Here is a 26,102-nt window from a genome sequence, read left to right as displayed (position 1 = left end):
TCTGACAGAAAGGAATATGTTACTTACATATTAAATACACAAATTACACAAATTTTACTTTTTAGAGTATTAATTTCAGGGATCTCAAAGTGCAGAGTAATTTTGCTTAATGTTAGTTTTATTACATAGTAATCTATATTATTTATATGCAATGTTGAGATCTTAACTTTTTTTTAAAGTATGTATTCATTTCAGGCTTCTTCAAAGTGCAGAGTAGATTTACTTTATTTAAGTTTTAGTTATATGACAGTTAAGAGTGTTACTTAACATCGATTAAACATTTAAATGAATTCAACTTTTTAAATGTTTGTGTTATTAATGTCAAGCCCATAGTAATTTTACTTTATAGTAGTTTTATTGTACACCCCTTAACATCTTTTTATAGTTATATGACTGTTAACAAGGTTACTCAACATGACACACACACAAATTATTTTAACTTTCAGGCATCTTCTTATTTTGTTTTATTACAGTGTTAACATTTTATTATAGTACTTATATAAGAGTTCAAAATGAAATATCAAACCATCAATCATGGATCCAAATGAATGGACACAAATATATAAGACACAAATAGATGACAGTATCGTTCCCTATCCTGTTCCCTCTCCATTATGTGTCTGTCAAAAGGTGAGTACTTTTACTTTATTTTAGTTTTATTGTGCAGTTGTTAGTCATACAAATTAAGATTGATACTTAACACACGATTGATTTCATATTAGTTATAGTGTGTGTTGCAGTGCACTGTGGGCCAAGGTGGAATATAAAGAAAAGCATCACACTCATTGAAGGGAACCTTAGAGTCCGGCAGTGATCTCACCTGCTTTATTGGCTCTGCTGTATCCTTGACTTCCTGTTGGGAGACATCTTGCCTGTACACGTGTCCCCAGTATGAGCGCATCAGATTCATGAATGAAAACTCTTCCTGTGTTTCAGACAGGAGGTGAGATCATCTTGTTTAAATGGGGAACCACACCCCCCTCCCATCAACCCTTTATCCGCTTCACACCAAACCATACAGGATATAGGATGGCGCCACTGGTAATGAATCTGGCAGTAGACAATGTGGATGAAACTTTTGATTAACTGATTGATGACAATACTGGCCTATGCTCTGCTTCCTCTGACATCAATACTTACATTCATTCATTTTCTACCGTTTATCCTCACGGGGGTCACGGGGGTCACGGGGGTGCTGGAGCCTATCCCAGCTGTCTTCGGGCAAGAGGCAGGGTACACCCTGGACTGGTCACCAGCCAATCACAGGGCACATATAGACAAACAACCATTCACACTCACATTCATACCTTTGGACAATTTGTCCGCACATGCACGGGGAGAACATGCAAACTCCACACAGACATACCCGAGGGTGGAATCGAAGTCGGGTCTCTTAGCTATGATGCCTGCGTGTTAACCACTTGACCACCGTGCGACCAGTTTTTAGATTAGATTAGATTCAACTTTATTGTTATTGCTCATGTCACTGGTACAGGGCAACAAAATGCAGTTAGTATCCAACCAGAAGTGCAATTTTATAAGTACCTTAGTAGGAAGTAAATGTAGAAATAGAATAGAGCTGTAAATGGACAGATCCATGTACAAACTATAACAGGCTGTGACTATAATACAGTGAGGATATATACAGGGATATAAATGACTATAATATGGCTATGCAGATTATACAGATTATAAACGTTTTGTGACTCATTTAAATGTAATATTTTTTCATTACAATTTTCTTTAAAATAATGTCTCTCTTTCTCGTAGACCCAATCCAATGTATCGTCTCATCTCGTAAACACCCCAATGGATTGTAAATTTATGTTGCCATACGAGCTGTACACTGACACTAAAGTATATCCAAGCTTGCTTTCTACGGTATTGACAAGTTTTGCTCTTTTTTCCCCCCTCCCCAGTCAATATGACAACGAAGGAGAGTGCTAACTGGTTTTTACTGGTGTTCCTGCGCTGAGTGAGATTTGATGATTGTTCATCTATTGAGCAGCGAGTGACAATCACTAACACACAAGGGCCCTCGGTGAGGATCTATAAATAGCTTCCACAATGAGTCCTCCTCCCCCTATTCTACTCAACACCCTGGACCTCTAACCCTTCCCCTTTATAACTGACTGGAGAGATCTGCGCATGTTTGGCACCAGACCTCCAACAAGCAACTGTATTGGCATGTACAGTTGGCAGTCCTGCATATAGACGTTTGCACACGTTCACTGCAGGCTTATGTTAATTTTCTCCTACAATGTTAGGCACACTGCCAAACAATGCAGTATGACACTTAGGGGGTTGCAGCAGACTTGCTTATAGTGTCATGATGCTTCCTTTATGGCTCTCCATACAGACCGTAACCACAATAATGAGTAATAAGTATATAATTTAATACGTCTCCAACAGTGTCAGAACTCAGCATTTATTATCTGTCAAGGCAGATTTGTGCAGGTGTAGCTAATGGTATGTCTATTAATAAATAAATGAATGAAAAAGCTGTTGTAAAGTAGGGCAGCTTTTTATGTGATGAGCAACGTTTGCTCCTCGTGGAGTCTCCATGCACAAAGGCAGCAGTAACAATTTCACTAATCCAGTGAGGCCTCGCCTGATGAGGGACCATCCCGAATTTCCAAGCAACAATAAATAAATCATGAGGAAAGTTTGGAAAAATAACACAATACGAGTGTGCAGCACCATTTGGATTGCCTTAGGATACAACACTGAAGAGATAGTGAAGAATAATTACACTCACTACTTTTCCTTCTGTGCTACTACTTCTGTTTTATGTGGTTTTAAAACAAACGGCAGTTTAAACTGTGTTTTTTGGTGAGGGATGTTAAAATATTCAATGGATCTAAGATAAGATTATTAAAATGTATGCAAAACCAAGACTCTCGGTTCATTTGGACATGGAGTGATCTAAATAGTTCATGTACACTGTACAACTTTGAGTATGGCATAGTATAGTATAAGCATGTATTTCTATATATGTACAGTATATCTTTATAGGCCTGTAACCCTAATGAGGATAAGCGGCATAAAATGATGGATGAGTGCATATAAGTATAGTACTGTGTATAGTATGTCATAGCATCACACTACTTAGTACATTTATTTTAATTTGAAAATTTTAATTCAAATATTTAGTACTTTATCATATCTCACTAGCCTATAGTTTAGCACAGCATAGTCCAGTATGCCGACTATGCATGTTATGCATGTACAGTATACATGGCATAGGGTAATACATTACTGTATATTAGAGCATTATTGTATTGCTTGTATTGTTGATGACACTGATTTATACTCCTAATAGAGAAACTACGTATATATATTACTATATATAAAGTTGACTTATTACTCATTATTACTATTCAGTATAACAAATGATTAACTGGCATTTTCCAAAGCAAGCCACACCATGATATTTTATTGATAAAATTAATTTGCTATGCAAAAATGAAAGAGCATGTTTTCTCATGCTTTGTGTGTGTGTGCCCGCTCTAGTTAGGGTCCCCCCGTCCCACCCCCCCACACTCCGAGCAGCACGATGAGGTCATCGTTGGGGTTTAAACCCTGCATAATCTGGGAGATCAGGGCTTAGATTTGGATTTAGGAGCGAAAAAAGGGTCATGTCACTAACAAGCAACCTCGCAGTTAAAGCACAGCCCAGACGCTCAAATACACAGAGCATGATCCCAGTTGCTACACAAACACCACCCTTCTCCGTGTCGGCCAAGATCACATGATTCTTGGAAAAGTCTTTGTTGTTTACAGTGATTCCGTGATCTCTTTAAACTGGCAGCCGTTCACTTGGCGGGATTCCCTGACACTAATGTGGGAGCTCCGTGTTTTGGAAGTTGACCTTCTTGGTCTTGGACTGGGATGAGAGCGCTCATCTGGTTTTCATGGAAGCAGAAAATCTATGACTTTTTTTGTTTATTATATGTTAGATATATTAAAATGGGGGCTGCACGGCGGTCGAGTGGTTAGCGCGCAGACCTCACAGCAAGGAGACCCGAGTTCAATACCACCCTCGGCCATCTCTGTGTGGAGTTTGTATGTTTTCTCCGGGGACTCCAGTTTCCTCCCACATTCCAAAAACATGCTAGGTTAATTGGCGACTCCAAATTGTCCATAGGTATGAATGTGAGTGTGAATGGTTGTTTGTCTATATATGCCCTGTGATTGGCTGGCGACCAGTCCATGGTGTACCCCGCCTCTCGCCCGAAAACAGCTGGGATAGGCTCCAGCACCCCCGCGACCCTTGTGAGGATAAGCGGTAGAAAATGAATTTAATGAATGAATATTATATGGGGCGGCACGGCGGTCGAGTGGTTAGTGTGCAGACCTCACAGCTAGGAGACCAGGGTTCAATCCCACCCTCTGGCATCTCTGTGTGGAGTTTGCATGTTCTCCCCATGCATGCGTGTGTTTTCTCCGGGTATATGCATCACACATTTACTAAACACACTGAACGTATAAAATGTATAGGTACTCACCACTAATGTAGCCATTAGCCTGGTTGTCAGGTTAGCAAGAGTCCAGAGAGTCCAAAAAGTGTCAACAACGCTACATTTACATAGAATGTGACATATGCATATTAACCAAGTAACAGCGACATTGTTCTTATTATCAACATTATTGCACCTATCGAACTACATCACTGCCATATTGACCGTGCCACCCCATAACGGCTAGCTACCAGCCGGCTAGCGACTAGCACATCAGTGCTTCAGACCAAAAAGTAAGGCTACATATTGAAGCTGCTGCTACTGCTGCTGTGTTTTTCTAGTTTGGAAAAGTTAACGCTAGGTGTAGGTGTTCGTTTCTATGCACACAGGAAGGAAGTTCTGGTAATGCTTAAAAGGACCAAAATACTGTATTAAATGTTATCATGATCCTTGTTGGAGTTTTGAAAGGGCTGTAATAGCGGTCCTTGTCAAAACACTATCTAAAGTACTTTTATAGTTTAAGTACAACTTTAGTTCTAGTATTTGTATTAGTTTTCTGCATCCACTAGTGTATGTTTCTTCATCCAATCAGATTTCAGCTTCTATCTGTTGCCAAAGTAGTTGTCAGTGTTCAGTGTGTCCCTAAAAGTGCTCGGATCTCATTAGATTGTACCAGACATTGTGCTGCTCTTGTCTGAATAAAATGGGTCAAAAGGAACTGGTAATAATATAAAACATCCTTCCTTCATGTGGCAGAGGATTATGCAGCAATTAAAGTCCATCCAGTGGGCGTTAATAGGGCTTGAAAAGGATTTAACGGCCCTGTCCAGTCAAATGCTGCACGCTTTGTGGATGACATCATCTTGATCACCTCACATACCAGCTGACCCCCTCCTTGCCTAAGAGTAGCCTCACGCTCGCATCAAGCGGTACCTGCTCTCCATGCAAACGTCACGAGCCAGCTCTCCTCTGATTGGACGTCAGCATCCACTGGCTCCGCCTCCGGACTTCTCCTCCTGCACTCTCCTCGGTGCTGTTTACTTACTATCTGTGTCGCCGTATATAATCCCGAGTGTGAGCGCGGAGCCTCCTCAGAGGATGGAGAATGGAAAAGGAGGCGTAGGAAGCGAGCATTTTTCAAGAACCAAGTTTTAACCGGAATAAAACTGAGGAGTTTTTGGGAGAGACGTCACGGCGGCTTGTCGAATGCTGGAGAGGATGATGAAACTAGCATGATTTTGACAACCACGACATAAGCACTATTTTCCCAACAATTTTACTACTATTATTTGGCAACCAAAAGACTATTTGGCTCTCCAGTGATGGACTCTCAACACTGAGGTAGGAGACATTCTTATTTTCTTGTCAAGAAGAGGGCGGCCCTACGTATAGTGTTAGCATATACCATCCAACACTATTACTATTAGACTAACAGACGCAGCAATGGTGTGTTTGGGTGTAGGTACAGCTGTCAGTTATGCTCACACACACACACACACACACACGCACACGCACATATATATATGGAGGACCCCCTGCTGCAATAAAACTGCAAGAGCCATTAAGCAAGCACTGTGAAGTATCTGTGCTACCAGATGTGTCTCTCCTATATGGTGGCTTGAAAGAAAATGGTGGATCATTTGTTATGATTTATGTGTGTGTGCCAGTGCAAAATGTGTGTGCAAGATTGATGTATAGATGTAGACACTTGGATGCCATGGCAACAGCATCGGATGTGAGATGCACATACATATATGATCAACAGTCCTCCTTATATGGTTTACTGGGTATCTTCTGTTAGACTTAAATGCCAATCACCAGTACTGTGTACCGACAGTATGAGTCATAGGTATGGTTATACAACAGTATATGCTGTATACTAATACACTCCAACACCATATACTAATGTGCTGTGTCAATACTTCTACCTTTACAATGAGTTGTTGGATGTTAATAGGTCACGTATTGAGTGGGCACTGCTGTTCTGCATTATTTATAGATCTTTTGGAAATAATGCAATTGTTTAGGATGTATTAGCAGGGGAGTCACACTTGTGATACAATCACACATTTGATTATTATACTGTATATATACTTATATTTACTGACAAAAGTCATGGTTCCAAGCATGGTTCTAAATACGGTCGTTCCCTATTTTTCCTTGTGGTCCGGGATCACACGGAAACGGCAAAAAACGCGACTAATTTATGTACCCATAAAAAGGTCTATTTTTGGCACCGTACTCCTTGATTTCAGATCAACATTTGCAATACAACTAACTGCTTGAATTATTAGATTACATTCAGTTCTCTTCAAATATGCCTCACACACTTCTTAGTATAACTTGTAAAATGTATAGCTACTTACACTAATGAATTATAATAGAAGATGATGAACAGATGGAATCAGAGTCGCATTGAATGGTGTGTTCAAGAATGGCCAAAAGTGCGAAATCTCAGAGCTTGATAAAAAAAAAACATTGTCAGTGAAGCAACAGTGGTATATAGTATGTATGTATGCTGTACATATTACCTGTATTACCATGTATTTCTTACCAACTTGTAGTGAATGAGGTGTGTTTTCTACAGGGGCCTATTTTCATAGAAAAAACATTTAAAAGCTTTTAAATGGGGTTTGACAACACAAAAGCTTAGACCTTCTATCTGTAACATAGTGAGTTCACAATTTGCAGCGTAAATTCCCTTGTAAAATTGACAAGATTGTTTATCAGTAAAGTGTCTTTTTTATTTCCAGGCTTTGACAGGTCACATGAAACCATGTAGCTTTCCCAATCAGGCCCCCGGGCCTTGAGTTTGACACCAGTGATATACAGTAATGTTGAGTTGTACATACATACACTGGTAAAGAGATGGTTGGTATAAATAAGTACAATGTATAATGTACAGTACATAAATAAGATGTACTATGTCTATAATAGAAATACAATACCAAGATAAAATATTATATATAAATGTAATATCAAAAAGAAACATGGCTACAAATGTGACCTCTAATGGAACTACATCCATTGTTGACAACTATTTGACCTTGAATATATTTCTAACACATCCCCCTCATCCGTCTCTTTCATCAAGGCTGCCTCTTCGTCCGAGTCCCTCATGGCCCTCGTTCACGAACCACGTGCCCCTTCCCCATCTCTCTCTGGCTTCAACACCCCCCTCTCTGACCCCCCGTCCTTCCGCCGGCTCGATGCCGAAACACCTTGTACCCCTGAAATGGACCTGACGCCAACCCAGTGCGTTCTTCGTAACGTCCTCTCCATAGACACGGGGGGCACAGTGGAGCCAGGCGGTGGCAGTGGTGGAGGAAGAGGAGGGGACGGGCAGACGCCGGGGCATAACCAGCCGACAGGCGAAGAACAACAGGAGCACTTTGCCAACAGTGTCCTCAAGCTCCACGACCATGACGGCAGTCCCACAAGGACAGAGGGAGAGGGGACGGGGACGGACGCTGGCAACGCGGTCCGGAGCGATGCGGACAACGCCAGACTGCAGTGCCAGTCTACTGGAGGGGGAGGAGGCTTTCTGGAGGGCTTGTTTGGCTGTCTGCGACCTGTCTGGACTATGATCGGGAAGGCGTACTCCACGGAACACAAGCATGACTTGGACGGTACGTTTACTACCTTGTGTCTTGCTTCCCATCCAGCATAATATGATCTACTTCAAATATAAGCCACCTTTAAAGGTCCTGAAAATTCACTCACACATTTGAGCCAAAAAATATAAGCCTAAAAAAAACAGGTGTATGAACTACTCTACTGCTTTAAAAATACACATATGAGTTAATAATTGTAGTTTTTGTATTTTGCATGATTTTAAAGGCCAGTACGTGTACAGAACTCTACCTCCAGTATTTAAAATATATATATTAATCATGTTTATATAATATAAAAAAATAATATAATATAATAATATTAAAAATATTTATATTATAATTATAATTATGATTATTAGACCCAGAGATGGGTCAATGAATGCATACACTATATGCAATACATATATATTTTTTCACTTTCGGCTTTTCCCTGTCTGTGGTCGCCAGAAGCACGTACCATCACACCACCAAGTATCTGCAAAAATGTAATCTGTTTGTATTTTTTTTCCACCTTTCAAACAAATTCTGCCTGAAAGATTCATAAACCCTGTAAAGGGTTGTGTGTTTATATAAATTCACAGATTATTTTTTACATATACACTATTCCAAATATCCATAAAGACACACACAAGCAAGGCACCTTTGCAGAAGGTTGTGAAATTTTGCTGCATGCTTTGAATGGGAAAAGGCTGTACCGTCTGGTGTACAAATACAAAATAATCCGAAAACCAGTAGTCCAAATTGATATTTAAATATTGAGTATTGCCTTTTAAGATTGTGTAGCATTGCCATTTTAGGCTAATTTAAGGAACAAATGTCCTAAAAATAAATATTTTCTTGTAAAATGTGCCTTTTTTCGTTCAATACAGGCTTGACAATAAATAACTGAATGGCACAAATTGTTCCCAGGATGTCTTAAGAGTTAATTCAGCTAATGAAATGATAATACCCCCCAGTTGAATTTCATTAAACAGTAGGTAGTGGAGTGACTTCTACAAAGGCCATGCTGTAAACAAACACTTTTCCTTGAGGTGAATTAGACCCGGTCAGACAAGGGAAGCTCTATCAAAGCTGCAAAGGGCTTATTTTCCCCCTGATAGTTACCACCCCCCAGCCCATGTGTCCGCCTGCTTGCCACCCGCCCCACCTCCCTCCATCCCTCCATCCCTCTCTCCTTCCCACTGCAGCCCTCTAATGAAGCCGGCCCCCCTCTGACGCTGTGTTGTTTATGTCTGCAGCCACTACAATAGCACAGAGCTCCCGTGGGACTCCTCTTGCCAAAGCTGCCTCATGCATAATGCATGGCCACGCTCTGACCCTCTCTGCTTCTCATCTCTATTAACCTGACACACGTGCATGCATGCGCTCGCACGCACACGCCACAAATAGAAACGTTTAATAACCAAGCCAATAAAGTGGCAGAGGACAGCAAACTGGAAGAGGAATAAACACAACGTGACAACATCACTCACTCATGCTGGTGGCAGATTTATATCTGCCCTTGTCTTTATGGTGGCCTGATATTTTACGACTCCTTTTTATATTTGATTTTCACCACCACCACCCCCTCCTGTTCCTCCTTCATTGTCTTTCTGCTCCTTGTTATACGGAGCTGTTATCACGGCTGATGCATCTGCACCTCATGGCCTCACAAACAAAAATGACAATTCGACAAGGTCAAACTATCCTCATTTGGATCAGCACTATGGGGATGGTCATTTGACTTTATTATCTTGATTTCCTGTGAAATATAAAAAAAAAAAAAAATTCCCACTTGGTTCCCATTTCCCATATTGCCGCTGTCCAAAATGTAGACAAAATTGTTCCCCATAATGGTCTTCAATAAATATATGTGTGTGTGAATGTCTCCGCACATTTCAGAATTTGTGACCCCACATATTTAGCTGCTTGCTGGTTAGTTGGTAATAATTTATAAATACATTTCTGGCCTTGGTTAACGTTATTAATCCAAAACGGACTCTAATCAAAGCAAATTTGTAATCCTTTCCAGACACTCAAAAATATCAAAGGGGACCTATTATTCTTTTTCCACTCTTTTGACTTATAAATGTAGTTAGAATGTTTTATTCTCCTGTTAAACCATGCCAAAGTTTCAGATAATGAGCCCTGTAAGAAGTTTGGGATGCGTCTGAACGCTGAGTTTCAGAGGGCGTGGTAAAACTGTTCCTTTGTGATGTCACAGAGGAGCAGGCTTCGTAAGCCAGATATGCTCTCTGCCCCAAAAATCTCTGCTTCCCCCACCCTTCCCCAAGCGACCAGGGAGTACAGGCGTGACCAGCGGTCTCCAGCCAGTAGATCATGAGCTGCCAGTTGCTCTGAAACACTTTTCAATTATTTCTCCAATTAGCTCTCATTTATTATCAACTCCTATACCCACTATACTAGAAAGTGGGTTTTGTTAATAGTTAGGAAGCATTTTGGGCGTCTGACCAATCACAGCAGTGTGTCCGGAGGCGGGCCTCGGGTGGAACAAATTAAAACAGACTGTTTTGGCGGGAAGCACAAATCCAAGGAAATACAGCTGGAATAGGTGCAGATTCTGGAAGATCTAGACAGTTTTCTGTGCGGGTTATTGTGTGCAGCTGCTTTATAGGAGTCCACAAAAAATGAGCATAATAGGTTCCCTTTAATTATAGTTTTACATGCAGAAAATAATTTTAAAATAATTACATTACAGTGCAACAAAATAAACACATTATTTTGCTGCAACCCTGGACTGGTCACCAGCCAATCACAGGGCACATATAGACAAACAACCATTCGCACTCAATTTCATACCTATGGACAATTTGGAGTCACCAATTAACCTAGCATGTTTTTTGCAATGTGGGAGGAAACCGGAGTACCCGGAGAAAACCTACACACGCTTGGAGAGAACATGCAAACTCCACACAGAGATGCTCATATGGAGATTCAAACTCATCTAGTTGTCAATGCTCAAAGTTATTTTCTCCAAATCTGACTAAAGTGACTACTATTTTTTCAGCCTGGATTTATTGGGGCATGTCCTTTCATGTTGGCAACTTCAAACCAGCATCTCTGTCCGTGCACTGGCCAAAGACACTCCAGTTATGTTGGTTAAAAGGACGAGAAGGTTTTTAGTACTTTCAATATATAGAAATATACAAGTGTTAGTGGGGTAGTATCCAGTTTGGCCCACAACCTAAAGTAGGCTTTGAGTTTTGGTGTGATTGAGTTTGACACCCCTGCCTTAGTGAGATGAAAGAATCACTCTCATTGCTGAACTCCTGTTTCCGTGCCAGCGTTGTATTGTATTAGCTGACATCATGTTATTTTTCCCGAGTGCCTCTTCTGATCGCCTCAATTGTTTCAAGGCACGATTAATCAACAATCAGTTCCACACAATCAACCAAATTGTCAAGCATCAATGCATCGATTAATCAAATAACCCTCTTCCACTTAAATACTGTCTTTCATTCCCTGAAAAATGAAGGAAAATGTAGTGGGGATGGGGATTATGATTCCTGGATCTGCATCCCAAACAACAACAAAATGGGAGGCGGGTTGGTAGAGTGGATACAGTGCGACAAAGACCAGTCTTGAGCGAATGGAAGGTCTTTTATTCACTCAAAAAAAAATTTTCCATTTACCAAACAAAGCAGACCAGTGGAGATCTATCACAAAAACAGTGACGGGCTTATTAGCCATGGAAAGCATTAATCATTCATACCATTCCTATTAATATGACAAATGGGTCTGAATGTTGCTGGCCTGCTGTACTTGATATTTTCCTCCTCCACATTAACAGCCTGTCTTTGGCCAACCCCTTCAGGGGATCCTCTCGCTGCCCCTTTATAGATCTACATTAGCCTCTCAAATCTTATCATCCACTCCCCCACATCCCGGTGTTGCACCCTTGTTTCACGCCAGCCCCACAAAGGTACTAAGCAGGATTTGGGAGGCTGATGGAGAATTACACACAGGAGATTAAGAGCGCCACAGCACTCACTTGGAACATGAGTTTAGTGTGAGGTTGAAGGATACAAGATACCTTCAATTATGTGTTTGCAGGCTCAACAACAAATGACAATGAATGTTTTCTTCTTACATTACACTTCTTGCTGTTTTTTCCTTTATGTTTACAAATATTGCAACTGCCACCTTGTGCATTTTGTTCTCATGATACTTATGACGTAACATTAAATCTTTTAGCTAACCTTAATTTTCCAAAAAAATTGCAACTTTCTTCTCTATTGAGTTGATTTTCTCAGATGAAGACTTTTTTCCCTTTAATTGTTCTACTTTATACAACTTTACTCTCTTACGATCACATCTTTATTCTTGTACATATATGGCTCTTTTTTCCACTTTTCACTTTTCTTGTTTAGTTGTATTTTTAGAATGTGCCAAGGGCCAATTAAAAAACAGCTGTGGGCTGTGAATGGAGCCCTGGGCCACCTCTGTTCAAGGGTTGAACCGATTACTCAATTAATCGAAGCCACAAGCTTCAGATTAATCAGTTGAGAAAATAATCAATTGTTGCAGCCATACTTTTTAGAAATACCTTCAAATATGTCCAATTGGAATTTAGCTTTGTAGTGCCGTGTGTTGTATTATGAGATTAAGGCTGAAGGTTGTGACTTGTGAGAGTATCATAGAGTTAGCAACCACAGCTCTCATTGGCTAGCTATTTAGCTTCCAGTGTAGTGGCGTAGTGAGCATTTGGTGACTGAAGCAACATCCAGATTGCTGCTATATATGTAGATATCAGTGCATTAAATAACAGGCCATTGGTAAAATAGTAGTCATCCCTTTCCTCAATTATGTTGGATTCATTGGTAGTCCTCTTGCTTGTGATAATCGCCATAACCCCCCCCCCCCTCCCCAGATCACCTACGTTAGCAGTCTATATTAATGGACCAGCCAGGACACCTCTCCTTGTTGTGTTAGCACTAGTGTGCTAATGTTACTGTTCAGAGCTGTGTGCTTTTCTTATGCAAACTTAATGATCAAGTAATGTATTTAAGACTTGAAGTGACATTGAATTTGATTCGTCCTGTTTTCAGAAGCATGGGAAGTCCCTTTCGAGGAGATATCGGACCTGCAGTGGGTCGGCAGCGGGGCCCAGGGCGCCGTCTTTCTGGGCAAATTGCACGGACAGGAAGTGGCCGTGAAGAAAGTGCGAAACATAAAAGAGACAGACATCAAGCACCTTCGCAAGCTCAAACACCCCAACATCATCACCTTCAAGTAAGTGCAAAAGTCAACCAATTGCACTTGAAAATATTCCCTGTTGCACATTTCCAATGGGGATTAATAAATAGAAAAATACATATTAATATAATATGAATGTGTTTGGATTTTTTCTTCTTCACCTTAAAACCTCACCTCGGCCTTAAGAGCTGCGCTGAACACTGGGTTGACAGTCCGGGCTCTTGGCCCAATGGTCAGCGCTCTTGGCTCCCATTCCGAAGGTCCTCTGTTCGGGTGCAGGCAGTGTGCAATAGGCGGGTTGCAAATATACAGTAGATAGTCACATATTTTTTATCAAATCATTTCTTTATTTGTGGAAAAACTGCCATTTTGTGCTCCATAATTACATTGCTTATTGGTACCCTTCTTTCACTAGTTTCACAGGAAGTTGTCAAAGACAGACGTCAACTTGCTTGAGGGGTTTTTTTTAATATGCAGCAGGAGTTTGTCCATCCAAATGCCTCCCTCAAAATAAGTAAATATAAAATAGAAATAAGTGTCGGAATAGATGATCGCACACTCATATGAATGCAAATCAAATACAATTTCATACTACATGTATAACTCATAAGCCCACACACACACACTTGCCCAGCAGGAAGTTCCCCAGCATGCCTTGTGGGTTATTAAATAGTATAAACAGTTTTGTTTTGCATGTACTATATTAGTGAAATCAATACCCTTCGTGTGATGTTATGTTTCGTGTCGCACATGGTATTTGTCGTGTTATTTTTTTGGTTGTACTGTGGGTGAGTAAGTGAGTAGTTTGAATTGATCACATGATGTAGGTTTGAGTTAAAGAGTCAAAACACACATTTTTATATGTGTCTCAATTATTTGTGGTCTTATTCTATTCAACAAAGTAAACAGTTACATCACAACAAAGAAAAAAGAGTGCATTAACTGTTGAACCTTGCTTTCCACAGAGGTATCTGCACCCAGGCTCCATGCTACTGCATCATCATGGAGTACTGTGCCCAGGGCCAGCTCTACGAGGTACTGAGAGCGGGCAGGAAGATCACCCCGTCGCTCCTTATGGACTGGGCCATGGGCGTCGCTGGCGGGATGAATTACCTTCACCTCCACAAAATCATCCACCGAGACCTTAAATCACCAAAGTGAGCGACTGGCTTGTGATATCACCGAGCCAACTCTAGACCAACCTAACAAACATGCTGCTTTCTTTTAGTATTCTTATCACCTACGATGATGCGGTGAAGATCTCAGATTTCGGCACGTCCAAGGAATTGAGCGACAAAAGCACCAAGATGTCCTTTGCCGGTACGGTGGCCTGGATGGCGCCTGAGGTCATACGGAATGAGCCCGTCTCAGAGAAGGTGGATATTTGGTAGGTAACCGTTTACGTACCTGATCCATCTCAGATGTCAGTGACTCAACATGCAATAGTATTGGTTGGAGCCTACTACAGTACAGAGTGCAGGGATCTTATTTCAAGAAAATCTATGACAAGATCTCATTACAAGAAATTCTATAGGCTCCCAGCCTCATGTGATGGGGTGCCCTGTGTGTTAAACCCTCTCGCCCTCCCTCTTCACATCCCTGCATCCCTCCATCACTCTTGCTCGCATCGTAAAAAGGAACGCTGGCTAATTTAATAATTGATTTGCCAGATGCTGCAGTGCTCAGGAGAGGCTGGAATAACCTTCCAATCCTGCGGCTGCTTTGGCCCCCGGCCAGCAGTGCATTAGCAGAGAGGTGAAAATAGGATTAAAAAAGCTTCTTCCATGCAGAAGGAGAGCACATCACCTTTGCATACCATATACTTGGACCTTAATGGATGTAAATCACTTGATATGCATTGTAATTGCCTATTTCTTTCACATGACATTTGTGGCGCCCCTAATAGCTTGTGGCAAAATGTTTGGAAGACGCACTAGTGTGTATGTAATCCAGATATCCTCCCAGTTTGATCATCATTAGACAAATGGTCAGTTACTTGTTAGGTCCCACCAGTGTGGGTTTTTCTTGTTGGTGGCCATGTTTTTCAACCAATGTAGTTAAAAATTTACAGTCAGTCCTCAAAATGTGTGTTTAATAACATTGCCACCATGTGGTGTAAATTATGGAAACCAGTAGGGCTGCATGCTGTGACAAATTTTTCACCTGAAAGAGTTAGCTTACACTAGTGGGTCTGTACAAACTATACACACTACTGTATAAGTCGCTGGCATCTGCATCATTCCGCATCGTTCAAGCATGGATGAAGTCACTACTGAATGTCCCCCTTGCCTCTCATGGCCCCCCTGACAGCTCACCATGCCCCCCAAATAGTAGGGTACGCTCTACTATTTCAGAAGCACTGGTTTACACTAACAAATAAATACAGCAGTGTGCAAAAAAAAGCCAAATGCACATTAGTGTAAAGGCTGCAACATCTCATGAATAATCAGTAGAAATTTAAGTAGCACAAAGGAACAGTTTGTTTTTTAATGTTACAGGTATAAAGCACACTGAATTTATGGTGAATGCAACTATAACAATGGTAAACATTTGTTGCTTTTGTTGCTAACAGACAACTGTGAAGCAGAAAGAGCAAAACTCGTCTCGAATAAACATTTATTTATTCATTCATTTTCTACCGCTTATCCTCACGTGGGTTGCAGGCATGCTGGAGCCTATCCCAGCTGACTTCGGGCTAGAGGCGGGGTACACCCTGGACTGGTTGCCAGCCAATCACAGGGCACATATAGACAAACAACCATTCACACTCACATTCATACCTATGGACAATTTGGAGTTAGCCAATTAACCTAGCATGTTTTTGGAGGAAACCAGAGTCCCCGGAGAAAACCCACGCATGCACGAAGAGAACATGCAAATTCAACACAGAGATGGCCGAGGGTGGAATTGAACCCAGGTCTCCAAGCCACACAGCTTGGAATAAACATTGATCATATAGACGTGATTGTCCATATGATTGTTTTAATGTGCAGCAAAATTAGCACTGCACACAACATAAGCACCGATGCTAATGCTAACAACACATCCTGATTTTTATTTTATATTATGGGGAATGTTGCTGAATTTTTCAGGAAATTTCAGTCTTTCCACCAGACACAAGGAAATAAGGACAAAATACGGTAGTTTCCCTGGGAAAACGAGAGACTTGACAGGCGTGGGCCTGGCTGGTCCACTCAAGAGGATACTGACATGATCCTCCATACCACTAGCTCGTGTACTGTCAGCAAATCCTGTATGATGTATGAGGCTGGGGTTATTTTATGGACGTAAAGACTTTCCACTCAGTTCTGGATGGGTATTTTGGACCTTGGCTGGGGGGCCAAGCGTTCTCTCCAATGCGGGCGTTCCAATTGTTTTTAACTACTTACTACTTTTAATGTTAAATTGACTTAAGACTCATTTAACAGCTAGTAGACCAATCTTGGCCCTGCTACAAGGGCAGGCTCTAACAGGGTACCGATATAAACACACCACCTGGGTGCCACAACCGAGCAAGTGATGCTTTTGGAAACCTTGACACGTTGCAACCCAATGAGACGCCAACAGCAGGCTCCCCTTAGATTCCTAACCTTCCCTGGGGCTCAGTGACTTTTTGGCATTTTATATTTCCTCATTCGTTAGACAAACAGAAGAAAGTAGGTTTTAAAGTGTCCATTTAAGTCCAACAGCGACAGGAAGTCAGTATGCATTTTCTATAAAGTGTGACATTTAGGTAATGCCGCCTTTCATCTGGCCTCTGCACAGCTTTTTTGTGGAAATAAATAGCATTTTGTGTGTGTGCAGGTCTTTTGGTGTTGTGCTGTGGGAAATGCTGACAGGAGAGGTGCCCTACAAAGACGTGGACTCCTCGGCTATCATCTGGGGAGTGGGCAACAACAGCCTGCAGCTGCCCGTCCCTGACAGCTGTCCTGATAGCTTCAAACTGCTCTTGAGGCAATCCTGGTGAGAAGGCGCCCATATGATACATGCTTTTTTAGATCATGTCAAAGAAGAGAAGAAGAAGAAGCAAAGTAAATGTTCTGTCCCTAAACAGGAACTGCAAGCCAAGAAACAGACCTTCCTTTAGACAGATTCTCCTGCATCTGGACATTGCTTCAGCAGACATCTTGTCCACCCCGCAAGAAACATACTTCCAGTCGCAGGTATATATTTTCTTGCTATAAATATTTAAATTGTCAGGTAATACAAATATATTTGTAATGTTTTTGCTGCTAGAATTTTGTAGAAAGTTACTTAAATACGTAACAAGTACGATGTCGGCTAGCTACTGTAGAGTTGTTGAGTGTTAGCATGGTTAGCAGTGTGGAGATTGCCAGCGACTGGCTTGCGTTGTGGCTGACAGCAGCTCCTGTGTCAATGTTTACTGCGCCATTGCAGTAGTACTCTACTACGCTGGCCACTAGGTGTCAGCAACTAGGTGAAACCCTATAAATGTTTGGGTGGTTTTAGTTAAAGCAGACACTGTTTTTTCATCTGTGTAATTTTGACAAAGATCAGATCACATTTGATGGTGATTTTATGTAGAAATGTGAGAAATTCCAAAAGGTTCAGATATATTTTACACTTGTGACAGTGACTATAGGGGTGTTATTTCATGTCTAGAGGGTCTAATAATGCTTTAAAACAGGTTTTCTATATGCTCTAACTATGAAAATATTCCATTAATAAATAAAGAATCCTACTTCAAGGGAATTCACATATCGTGGTTGGGTCTGGAACCAATTAACCGCGATAAATGAGGGACGACTGTAGTCATTAGGGTTATTACCGTATTTCATCAAGGCTCTGCTAAAGTACTGCTGGTTGCTGATTGGTCGAGCAGATTTGTTGACACATTATAACACATGAAGATATAAATATGAATCAAATACACACATGCTAAGATTAGCTTACCAGTATTATAGTCCACAGAGTCCACTTTGCTGCAAATGACGCTCATTCTCCTTTTTGTCTTATAGAGTGATACAGAGTGATATAGAGTGATTTTTTTTGCACGAAAAAGTCAAAAAGCGACATCCATGCACACGTAACTCCCCCAAAATATGTCTTATACTAATTACTGTGCATCCCTTTTAACACAGAAGCACAATAATGAATTAAAAGTGACTTTTTTTGGGCTGACAAATGTTCATCCACGAGAAGTGTTCATCATTTTCTATCAAAGGCGTGACATTTGTTTCCAGTCTGCTGCAGCTTCACATAAGAACCCCCCCCACCCCACCCCCACACCCAGGGTCTCCTGGGAGCCCGCTAATGATGAGCTTCCTTTTCAGCCATAACGCACTGCTGCTGTTGTTGTTCATGCTGTTTCTTTGTGTTTGTGTTTGCCACGTTGAAAATTGCTGATTCCTGGCCAACCTCTTGTCATTTCAAGTCTGGTGGCAAGCAGGAGGCGGAGGAGTGTGTGTGTGTGTGTGTGTGTGTGTCGAGGGATGCAGTCCAAGGGAAAACTATTTCAAATAAGCATGCAATACTTCTTCCTTCCTTTTAAAGGTCATGCTGCAAAACCTCCACAACTCTCCTTCCATTATCCTTTATTTCTCCCTGTACCTCCCACCCACCTTTCAGTCCTCCCCAGTTTCTCTCCTCTCTTTGCCCCATAATGGATTTTTGTCGTGACGCAGGGAAGAAGTATTTGCCACTGCTGGAGTGTATTGATTTCTTTAATGGTGTGGAGCAGAGAGCGCACAAGAAGGGGCCTGGCCATATTGAAGAGTGCACATAGAGTCCATTAGCTTAATAAGAAGAGCATCACTCATGCACAGAAAGAAACACACACACACACACACATCTCTGTGACCGCCTTGCTTTGACTGGTATCAGATGCAACACTCTGCACAAATGTATCTGTATTTATGCATGTTCATGGCATGTCAGCTCCTGTTCACCTCTGGTCCCTGAGTATCGATCAGCATTAATCGCCTAAATGGCTTTTGCTCTGTGATGTAGAGGATTCCTAATCTTTCTGGAAACTGCAGTGTTATTACAGTGTTATTACATTTGTATTAACAGTCCATTGTTATTTATGGTTACAAGAATAACAAGAAGGGTCTTTGTGACCTCAGTACTTTGGATCTACTCTCATTGCGATGTTTTAATGTTTTGCTTTTAGGCGGAGTGGAGGGACGAGGTCAGGCACCACTTTGAGAAGATCAAGTCCGAGGGCACGTGTCTTCATAGACTGGATGAGGAGCTCATCAAACGACGCAGGGAGGAACTGAGGTTAGAGTCCCGTGTCACTAAAGGCATCGATACAACCACAAGACGTCATAAATAGTCTCTGGAAAAGATCAGGTTTTAATGCTCATCTTATCCATAAAAGAAAAGGGGAATTTTAATTAATCAGGGTCTTGTGCAGTAGGACTGTGAGTAACTGGTATGGCCATAAAACGCCCCACAGCTACTCACCCTCCCACCCAAACCCTCCTGCTATCTTAATTTGGACTTTCTCCTTCAATTTTGGCTCAACATTTACAATCAAGTAAGTGCTATAATAATAAACTGCAACCACAGTAATAAATATAGTGTGGTGTTTATTCTTACGTAATTCAGTAATCCCAGTAAAGGAGTGTATGTACAGTATATAGTCTAAGGTCTAGTATCAGGCCTGTGGTTAGACCAGCCATATCGATTGGTCTCGAGACAGTGCCACTGAGGAAAAGACAGGAACCAGAACTGGAGGTAGCAGAGATGAGGGTGCTGAGGTTCTCATTGGGAGTGACCAGGATGGATAGGATCAGGAAGGAGTACATCAGAGGGACATTACATGTTAGAGGGCTTGGAGATAAAGTCAGAGAGGCCAGACTGAGATGGTTGGGACATGTCCAGAGGAGAGATAGTGAATATATTGGTAGAAGGATGCTGCCAGGTAGGAGGCGTAGAGGAAGACCAAAGAGGAGGTTTATGGATGTAGTGAAGGAGGACATGAGGGTAGTTGGTGTGAGAGAAGACAGGGTTGGATGGAGGAGATTCATTTGCTGTGGCGACCCCTGAAGGGAAAATGATTGTGTTTCCTCTCCGCCCAGACATGCCCTGGACATCCGGGAGCACTACGAAAGGAAGTTGGAGAGAGCTAACAATCTCTACATGGAGCTCAACGCTATCATGCTGCAGCTGGAAATCAAGGAGAAGGAGCTGCTCAAGTAGGGAACCTTTTGTTGACTAACGACATCAAGTAAAGAACACTTATTTTGGAACAATGTTTCTTCTACATGGTATCAAGTGAATGTGTTTAACATCAGGAGAGAACAGTCGCTGGACAAGAAGTACCCAGGCTGCTTCAAGCACCACAGCTCCAGACAATCAGCCTCCTCCAACTCCATGGAGAAACTCATGAAGAAACGCAACGTGCCTCAGAAGTTGCCATCACACAGCAAGAGGTGAGTCGACAATGTTATGTAAGTCGGGTTTTGCTCTAAGTCAGGGGTCTCAAACACGCGGCCCGTGGGCCAAATGTGGCCCACAGGACACTAGTTTGAGGCCCCCGCCTTGATATGAAAGTTTAACGTTGATATGGATGCTGTATGGTATCATGTACCCAGAAAAAATTATTACGTTTGATTCATGTTCATGTTAAAGGTTAAATAACTGTTAATAGTTATCCTCCCTATCCGTGTGGAAGTGGTAAGTTTTTGGCTATTTAAGTTTAAAGGAAATACCTTGGAGGCTACCGTTTAGGTCGCTAGCTCTCTAGTTTGCGAGTTAGCATGTGTCTCAAGACCCTGCAGTTGCGCAATATGTTGTAAATAAAAAAAGTATAAATGTGACTATAGTCGTGTTTTGTCATGTCTACAGGGCTCTAATAATGCTTTGTTCATTTTAATCTGAAAAAAATAATTTGTCTACCCACCAACTATATGTGGTTTCTTAAGTTTTTATTATTTGCTGTTTTATTATTATTATTATATTTATTTATTACTGATTGATTGATTTTCTTTATTCTTGATTTGTTTATTTATTTTTCATCTTATTTTGTGCAGAAAAATAAAAATTAAGATATTTGAGAACAGTGGAATGTTTTATCAGAGCTTTTATTGTAGAAAATCGGAACCAAAGCACTGAAAAAGTTTGTATATTTTTCTGTTTGTCTGAAGTGTGTCCCTTCTCCTCTCCAGGCCGGACTTGCTGAAGTCAGAGGTCATTCTCCCCAAACTGGACTCCTCCATGACCCAGGTCACGATACCCACCAAGGGCTCCACGTCCCCCGGCCGCTCCCGCCGAGGGAAACCTCGCTACAGGAAAGCGGGCAAAGGCAGCAGCGGTGACCTGGCTCAGCTGAAAGCCACCCTCTCTTCTTCTTTGGCCATGATCAGCGCCACCTCGTCTGTCCCCAGCAGCAAGCAGCGCCTCGACCCCAGTGCCGCCCTCAGGGGCCTGCAGCATGACCTGCTGCTCAAGAAGATGTCCTCCTCAAGCCCTGATCTCATTACCACCACATTGGAAGCCGAGGGCAGGAGGAAGGGGCAGATGAGGCCCGGCCTGGACCGAGCGGGCAGTCAGAGCGCCTCAGCCGGCTTGGAAGAAGACACGGGGACCGCTGTGCTGAAGGCGGGACCGGATGTGAGCGTGGGGACGGACGAATTGGCGGAAACTCCTCCGCGCAGCGACACGCCCAGCGAAGATGCCGCCTCAATCCCGTTCTCCAGCAGCCCCGACTCTCCGTGCGGAAGGGGCGCGGCCGCGGGGAGGGCCTCAGTGACGGTGGGAAGCCCTCGTGTTCCTCAGGATGGCGAGGAGAAGGAGGAGGGGATGGTGATTACACGTTCGCCTAGGAGTCAGCGCCTCACGCCTTCGGCACTGCTGTACAGGGCGGCGGTCACTCGCAGCCAGGTAAGACCGACCCTGGACAGATTCCCAGGAAGTTCCTTCAATTGGCTGTTTTTATACTGATGTCCCGCCCCCCTCAGAGACGTGGAGTGTCGTCAGAGGAAGAGGAGGGGGAGGTGGACAGTGAAGTGGAGCTGCCCAGAAGATGGTGAGTGTTCAATGCTGCAAAACTTCCCTTCCTTAATCAATTAGTCAGCTAGCTAACTCTGCAGACGACAAAGATGGCGGAAAAAAATAAAGATAGTACCTTAAGTTCCTTCATGCTAAAGACGCTAGTGACGGACGGTCTACGGTAGGGGTCTCGAAATCAATTTACTTGGGGGCCACTGAGACTGGGCCGCATCAGGTTTTCCAAAAAAAACTGCATTTATTAAAAACAAAAAAATTAAAAAAACTTTGCTTTGGTTCTGATTTTCTACAATAAAAGCTCTGATAAAACATTCCACTGTTCTCAAATATCTTAATTTTTATTTTTCTACACAAAATAAGATGAAAAATAAATAAACAAATAAAGAATAAAGAAAATCATTCAGTAATAAATAAATATAATAATAATAATAAAACAGCAAATAATAAAAACTTAAGAAACCACATATAGTTGGTGGGTAGACAAATGATTTTTTTCAGATTAAAATGAACAAAGCATTATTAGAGCCCTGTAGACATGACAAAACACGACTATAGTCACATTTATACTTTTTTTATTTACAACATATTGCGCAACTGCAGGGTCTTGAGACACATGCTAACTCGCAAACTAGAGAGCTAGCGACCTAAACGGTAGCCTTCAAGTTATTTCCTTTAAACTTAAATAGCCAAAAACTTACCACTTCCACACGGATAGGGAGGATAACTATTAACAGTTATTTAACCTTTAACATGAACATTAATCAAACGTAATAATTTTTTCTGGGTACATGATACCATACAGCATCCATATCAGACTTGCGCGGGCCGCACTAACATTAAACTTTCATATCAAGGCGGGGGCCTCAAACTAGTGTCCTACGGGCCACATTTGGCCCGCGGGCCGCGTGTTTGAGACCCCAGGTCTACGGTATATGACAGGAGTGCTGTGTCGTTCTTAAGGAGGCCCGTGAGCATGAGCAAATGCCAGTCGCTGTCCACGTTCAGCTCGGAGAACCTGTCCGTGTCGGATGGCGAGGAGGGAAACACCACCGACCATTCGCACAGCGGCACGCCCGACGTGGTCAGCACCAACACCGATGAGCGCCTGGACGACAAGAGCGACGACCTGCTCTCCCAGGGCTCCGAGATTCCTGCCGACCCATCCGACCCGACCCAGCTGGCCTCGGACGGTTTGTCTGAAAAGGAAGCTGCCATCCGCCACGTCAAGACCCAACTGGCCGGGCATGAGCTCAACTACGAGGTAGGCTCATTTTTACTATCACCACGGCACAAATACTACTACTAGTACTAGTACTAGTACCCTCTTATACTCTACTCCATGCTCTAAACTTAAGAAAAGGGTTCAAATAGAGTAAGCAAATAAGAAGACAAAAACGTACCACTTCCACACGAGATTTTGGATTGATTTGATGTCTGACAGAAGATGTTTGTGAGAGGTCAAAGGTCAGACGGGTGGGTGGGTTCGTGTTCCTGGTGCCCATTCATTTCCTAGCAAGCGTCCTCACACTTCACACAATTGATTTTACAACCATTGATCAACACAAGGCCACACGGCGGTCCTCACAGCTAGGAGACCAGGGTTCAATTCCACCCTCAACCATCTCTGTGTGGAGTTTGCATGTTCTCCCCGTGCATGCGTGGGTTTTCTCCTGGTACTCCGGTTTCCTCCCACATTCCAAAAACATGCTAGGTTAATTGGCGACTCCAAATTGTCCATAGGTATGAATGTGAGTGTGAATGGTTGTTTGTCTATATGTGCCCTGTGATTGGCTGGCCACCAGTCCAGGGTGTACCCCACCTCTCGCCTGAAGACAGCTGGGATAGGCTCCAGCAACCCTCGTGAGGATAAGCGGTAGAAAATGAATGAATATAATGATATTCAGTCTGCATGGTGGTTGAGTGGTTAGCAGACCTCACAGCTAGGAGACCAGGGTTCATTTCCACCCTCAACCATCACTGTGTGGAGTTTGTATGTTCTCCCCGTGCATACGTGGGTTTCCTCCCACATTCCAAAAACATGCTAGGTTAATTAGCGACTCCAAATTGTCCATAGGTATGAATGTGAGTGTGAATGGTTGTTTGTCTATATGTGCCCTGTGATTGGCTGGTGACCAGTCCAGGGTGTACCCCGCCTCTTGCCTGAAGACGGCTGGGATAGGCTCCAGCACCCTCCGCGATAAATAATGCGGTAAAGTGGTAAATAATGAATGAATGATCAACATAAGACTAGGAGGGGTCAAAGGTCAGGGTTGCTCAACTGCTTCCTGAATGCTAAATCATAAATACTGTACATACAGTATAATATCATATAAACACATGTTCAGTGTGTCTTTAAATGATAGCGGTTAATGATAGTTCGATTATTTTTGTTTTTAGGCTTTATACGACGACTCAGACTGCGACAGCGCCGAGTTAGACCACTCGGGCATCGCGGAGCCCAGCCAGACATCAACAAACTGGTGAAAACAAACATGCACTGAAAAGTGGACGAGGTCAGTGAATGCCTCGTGTACAGACGAAGTGAACAATCTTTGTGAGCGGACAGAACAACTCATCAGGTTTCCTTCCTCGATATGTATGTGTGTGTGTGTCATTTTGTAACTGTGTCATGTGATCATTCTGAGATCCAATCAGGGCTTTTTTTTTTTTATTGTTATGATGGAAGATTGATTTTAGTGTCATAGCCTGTGAAAACAAGATGCACTTATTTATTGTGTTGCAGCAAAGAATGTTTACATTGTCGATGTTTTGGCGTGAGATTGTATCATTTCAAGGTGCTGACGTTTCTACATGAAGCTTTTTATGTGTTTTTTTTATTATTTATTGCGAGATGAATGTATTGGTATAGAGGAAAGGAGGAAGGGAGGAAGGATGGGAGGGAGCTACGTGAAACAAACAAGAAGCAATATGTCCGTTTGTGTCCTGTCACTGTTTGCAGCCTCGCATTGAAATGAAATGTTTTTCATAAGCAAGCTGGTGTATATAAGTCTTGTTTTTTTATTTATGAAAGAGCATGCTTGTAGAAATACTGTATATGCTATTGGATATTTTATGGTTGAGTCGCAACCCACTGAGGGACAGTTAACACGATAATGATGGCAGATTTGATCCATGCCGTCACGATGCTCACTCACTTGCATAACTCTAAGAAAAGCACAATTTTATTCAGTTTACTCACTTTTCACAATTGCTCATAAAATGACATTTGGATTTATGTTTATTATGCATTATTTAATACATACTATTTATTTGAAGTTCTATATTTTTATTAAGGGTTTTCTGATCAAAATTGTGCTTTTTAAAAATAATTCAATTTTCTGCATTTGGCCAAATAAGATTTAATTATCAAATAAGATGAAGCTTTATTGATATTATTTCATTTTACAAGCACACTGCTGTGAAGGTGCTGTGGAGGGACGTCCATATTCTCCTACATGCTCCCTTTTAGACTTTAAGGTGAATAAAAAAGTGTGATTATTACAGATGAGACTGTCCCTAACTGCAGAAATATCACCACTTCAGGGTTTGGGTCCTATGGACTAAGCTAGAAATGACACCTTGCTTTCTCTACTATGTTTTATTTCAATGTTTATACATGCTTTTCATTTCACTTGAACCACGTTTGACAGCTCCAAGGGAGGAAAATGTTGCCAAACAGCAAAGCTACTGCCCCCTGGTGACATAACTGTGCAACTGAAGGCTTTTTTAAACTGCCTAACAATAAATATATTTAATAACCATCTAAATAGATGCTGTTTATTCCAAACATCCCAAGCAGGAGCAATGTGTGTAGAGCATTTTTAAACAACGTTGTACTACCGAGGCCTGCAGTTTG

The 26,102-nt window shown here is 42.0% G+C and overlaps 1 protein-coding gene across 3 annotated transcripts; it reads left to right on the top strand.

Annotated features, from left to right (window-relative positions):
• Positions 1-5,462: 5,462 nt before the first annotated feature.
• On the top strand, positions 5,463-25,411 carry LOC131106441 (mitogen-activated protein kinase kinase kinase 12-like). Of its 3 annotated transcripts, none has more exons than XM_058055511.2 (14): positions 5,463-5,801; positions 7,555-8,089; positions 13,126-13,306; positions 14,236-14,427; positions 14,499-14,657; positions 17,075-17,233; positions 17,325-17,433; positions 19,404-19,513; positions 20,317-20,433; positions 20,533-20,670; positions 21,406-22,120; positions 22,198-22,265; positions 23,207-23,507; positions 24,644-25,411. In XM_058055511.2, the coding sequence occupies exons 2-14, from the start codon at positions 7,579-7,581 to the stop codon at positions 24,728-24,730; spliced, it is 2,847 nt and encodes a 948-aa protein (XP_057911494.2). In that variant the 5' UTR covers positions 5,463-5,801; positions 7,555-7,578; the 3' UTR covers positions 24,731-25,411. The 3 variants fall into 3 exon arrangements, with proteins under 3 accessions (XP_057911494.2, XP_057911495.2, XP_057911493.2); XM_058055512.2 differs by having other exon boundaries at positions 13,123-13,306; positions 23,210-23,507; XM_058055510.2 differs by having other exon boundaries at positions 13,123-13,306.
• The last annotated feature ends 691 nt before the right edge of the window (positions 25,412-26,102 follow it).

The sequence above is a fragment of the Doryrhamphus excisus genome, linkage group LG18 (assembly GCF_037039965.1).
Source record: "Doryrhamphus excisus strain RoL-2023G ecotype Guam linkage group LG18, RoL_Dexc_Guam_v1.1, whole genome shotgun sequence".
NCBI classification, from domain to species: domain Eukaryota; kingdom Metazoa; phylum Chordata; class Actinopteri; order Syngnathiformes; family Syngnathidae; genus Doryrhamphus; species Doryrhamphus excisus.
This window is presented reverse-complemented; position numbering and strand designations above follow the sequence as displayed.

Bases quoted from the DNA above. Each gene is read 5' to 3' on its own strand.
- LOC131106441 (XM_058055510.2), top strand. From the start codon at position 7,579: ATGGCCCTCGTTCACGAACCACGTGCCCCTTCCCCATCTCTCTCTGGC. The intron at 8,090-13,122 runs GTACGTTTACTA...TCCTGTTTTCAG, and splicing joins ACACAAGCATGACTTGGACG to AAGCATGGGAAGTCCCTTTC. The intron at 14,658-17,074 runs GTAGGTAACCGT...GTGTGTGTGCAG, and splicing joins TCAGAGAAGGTGGATATTTG to GTCTTTTGGTGTTGTGCTGT.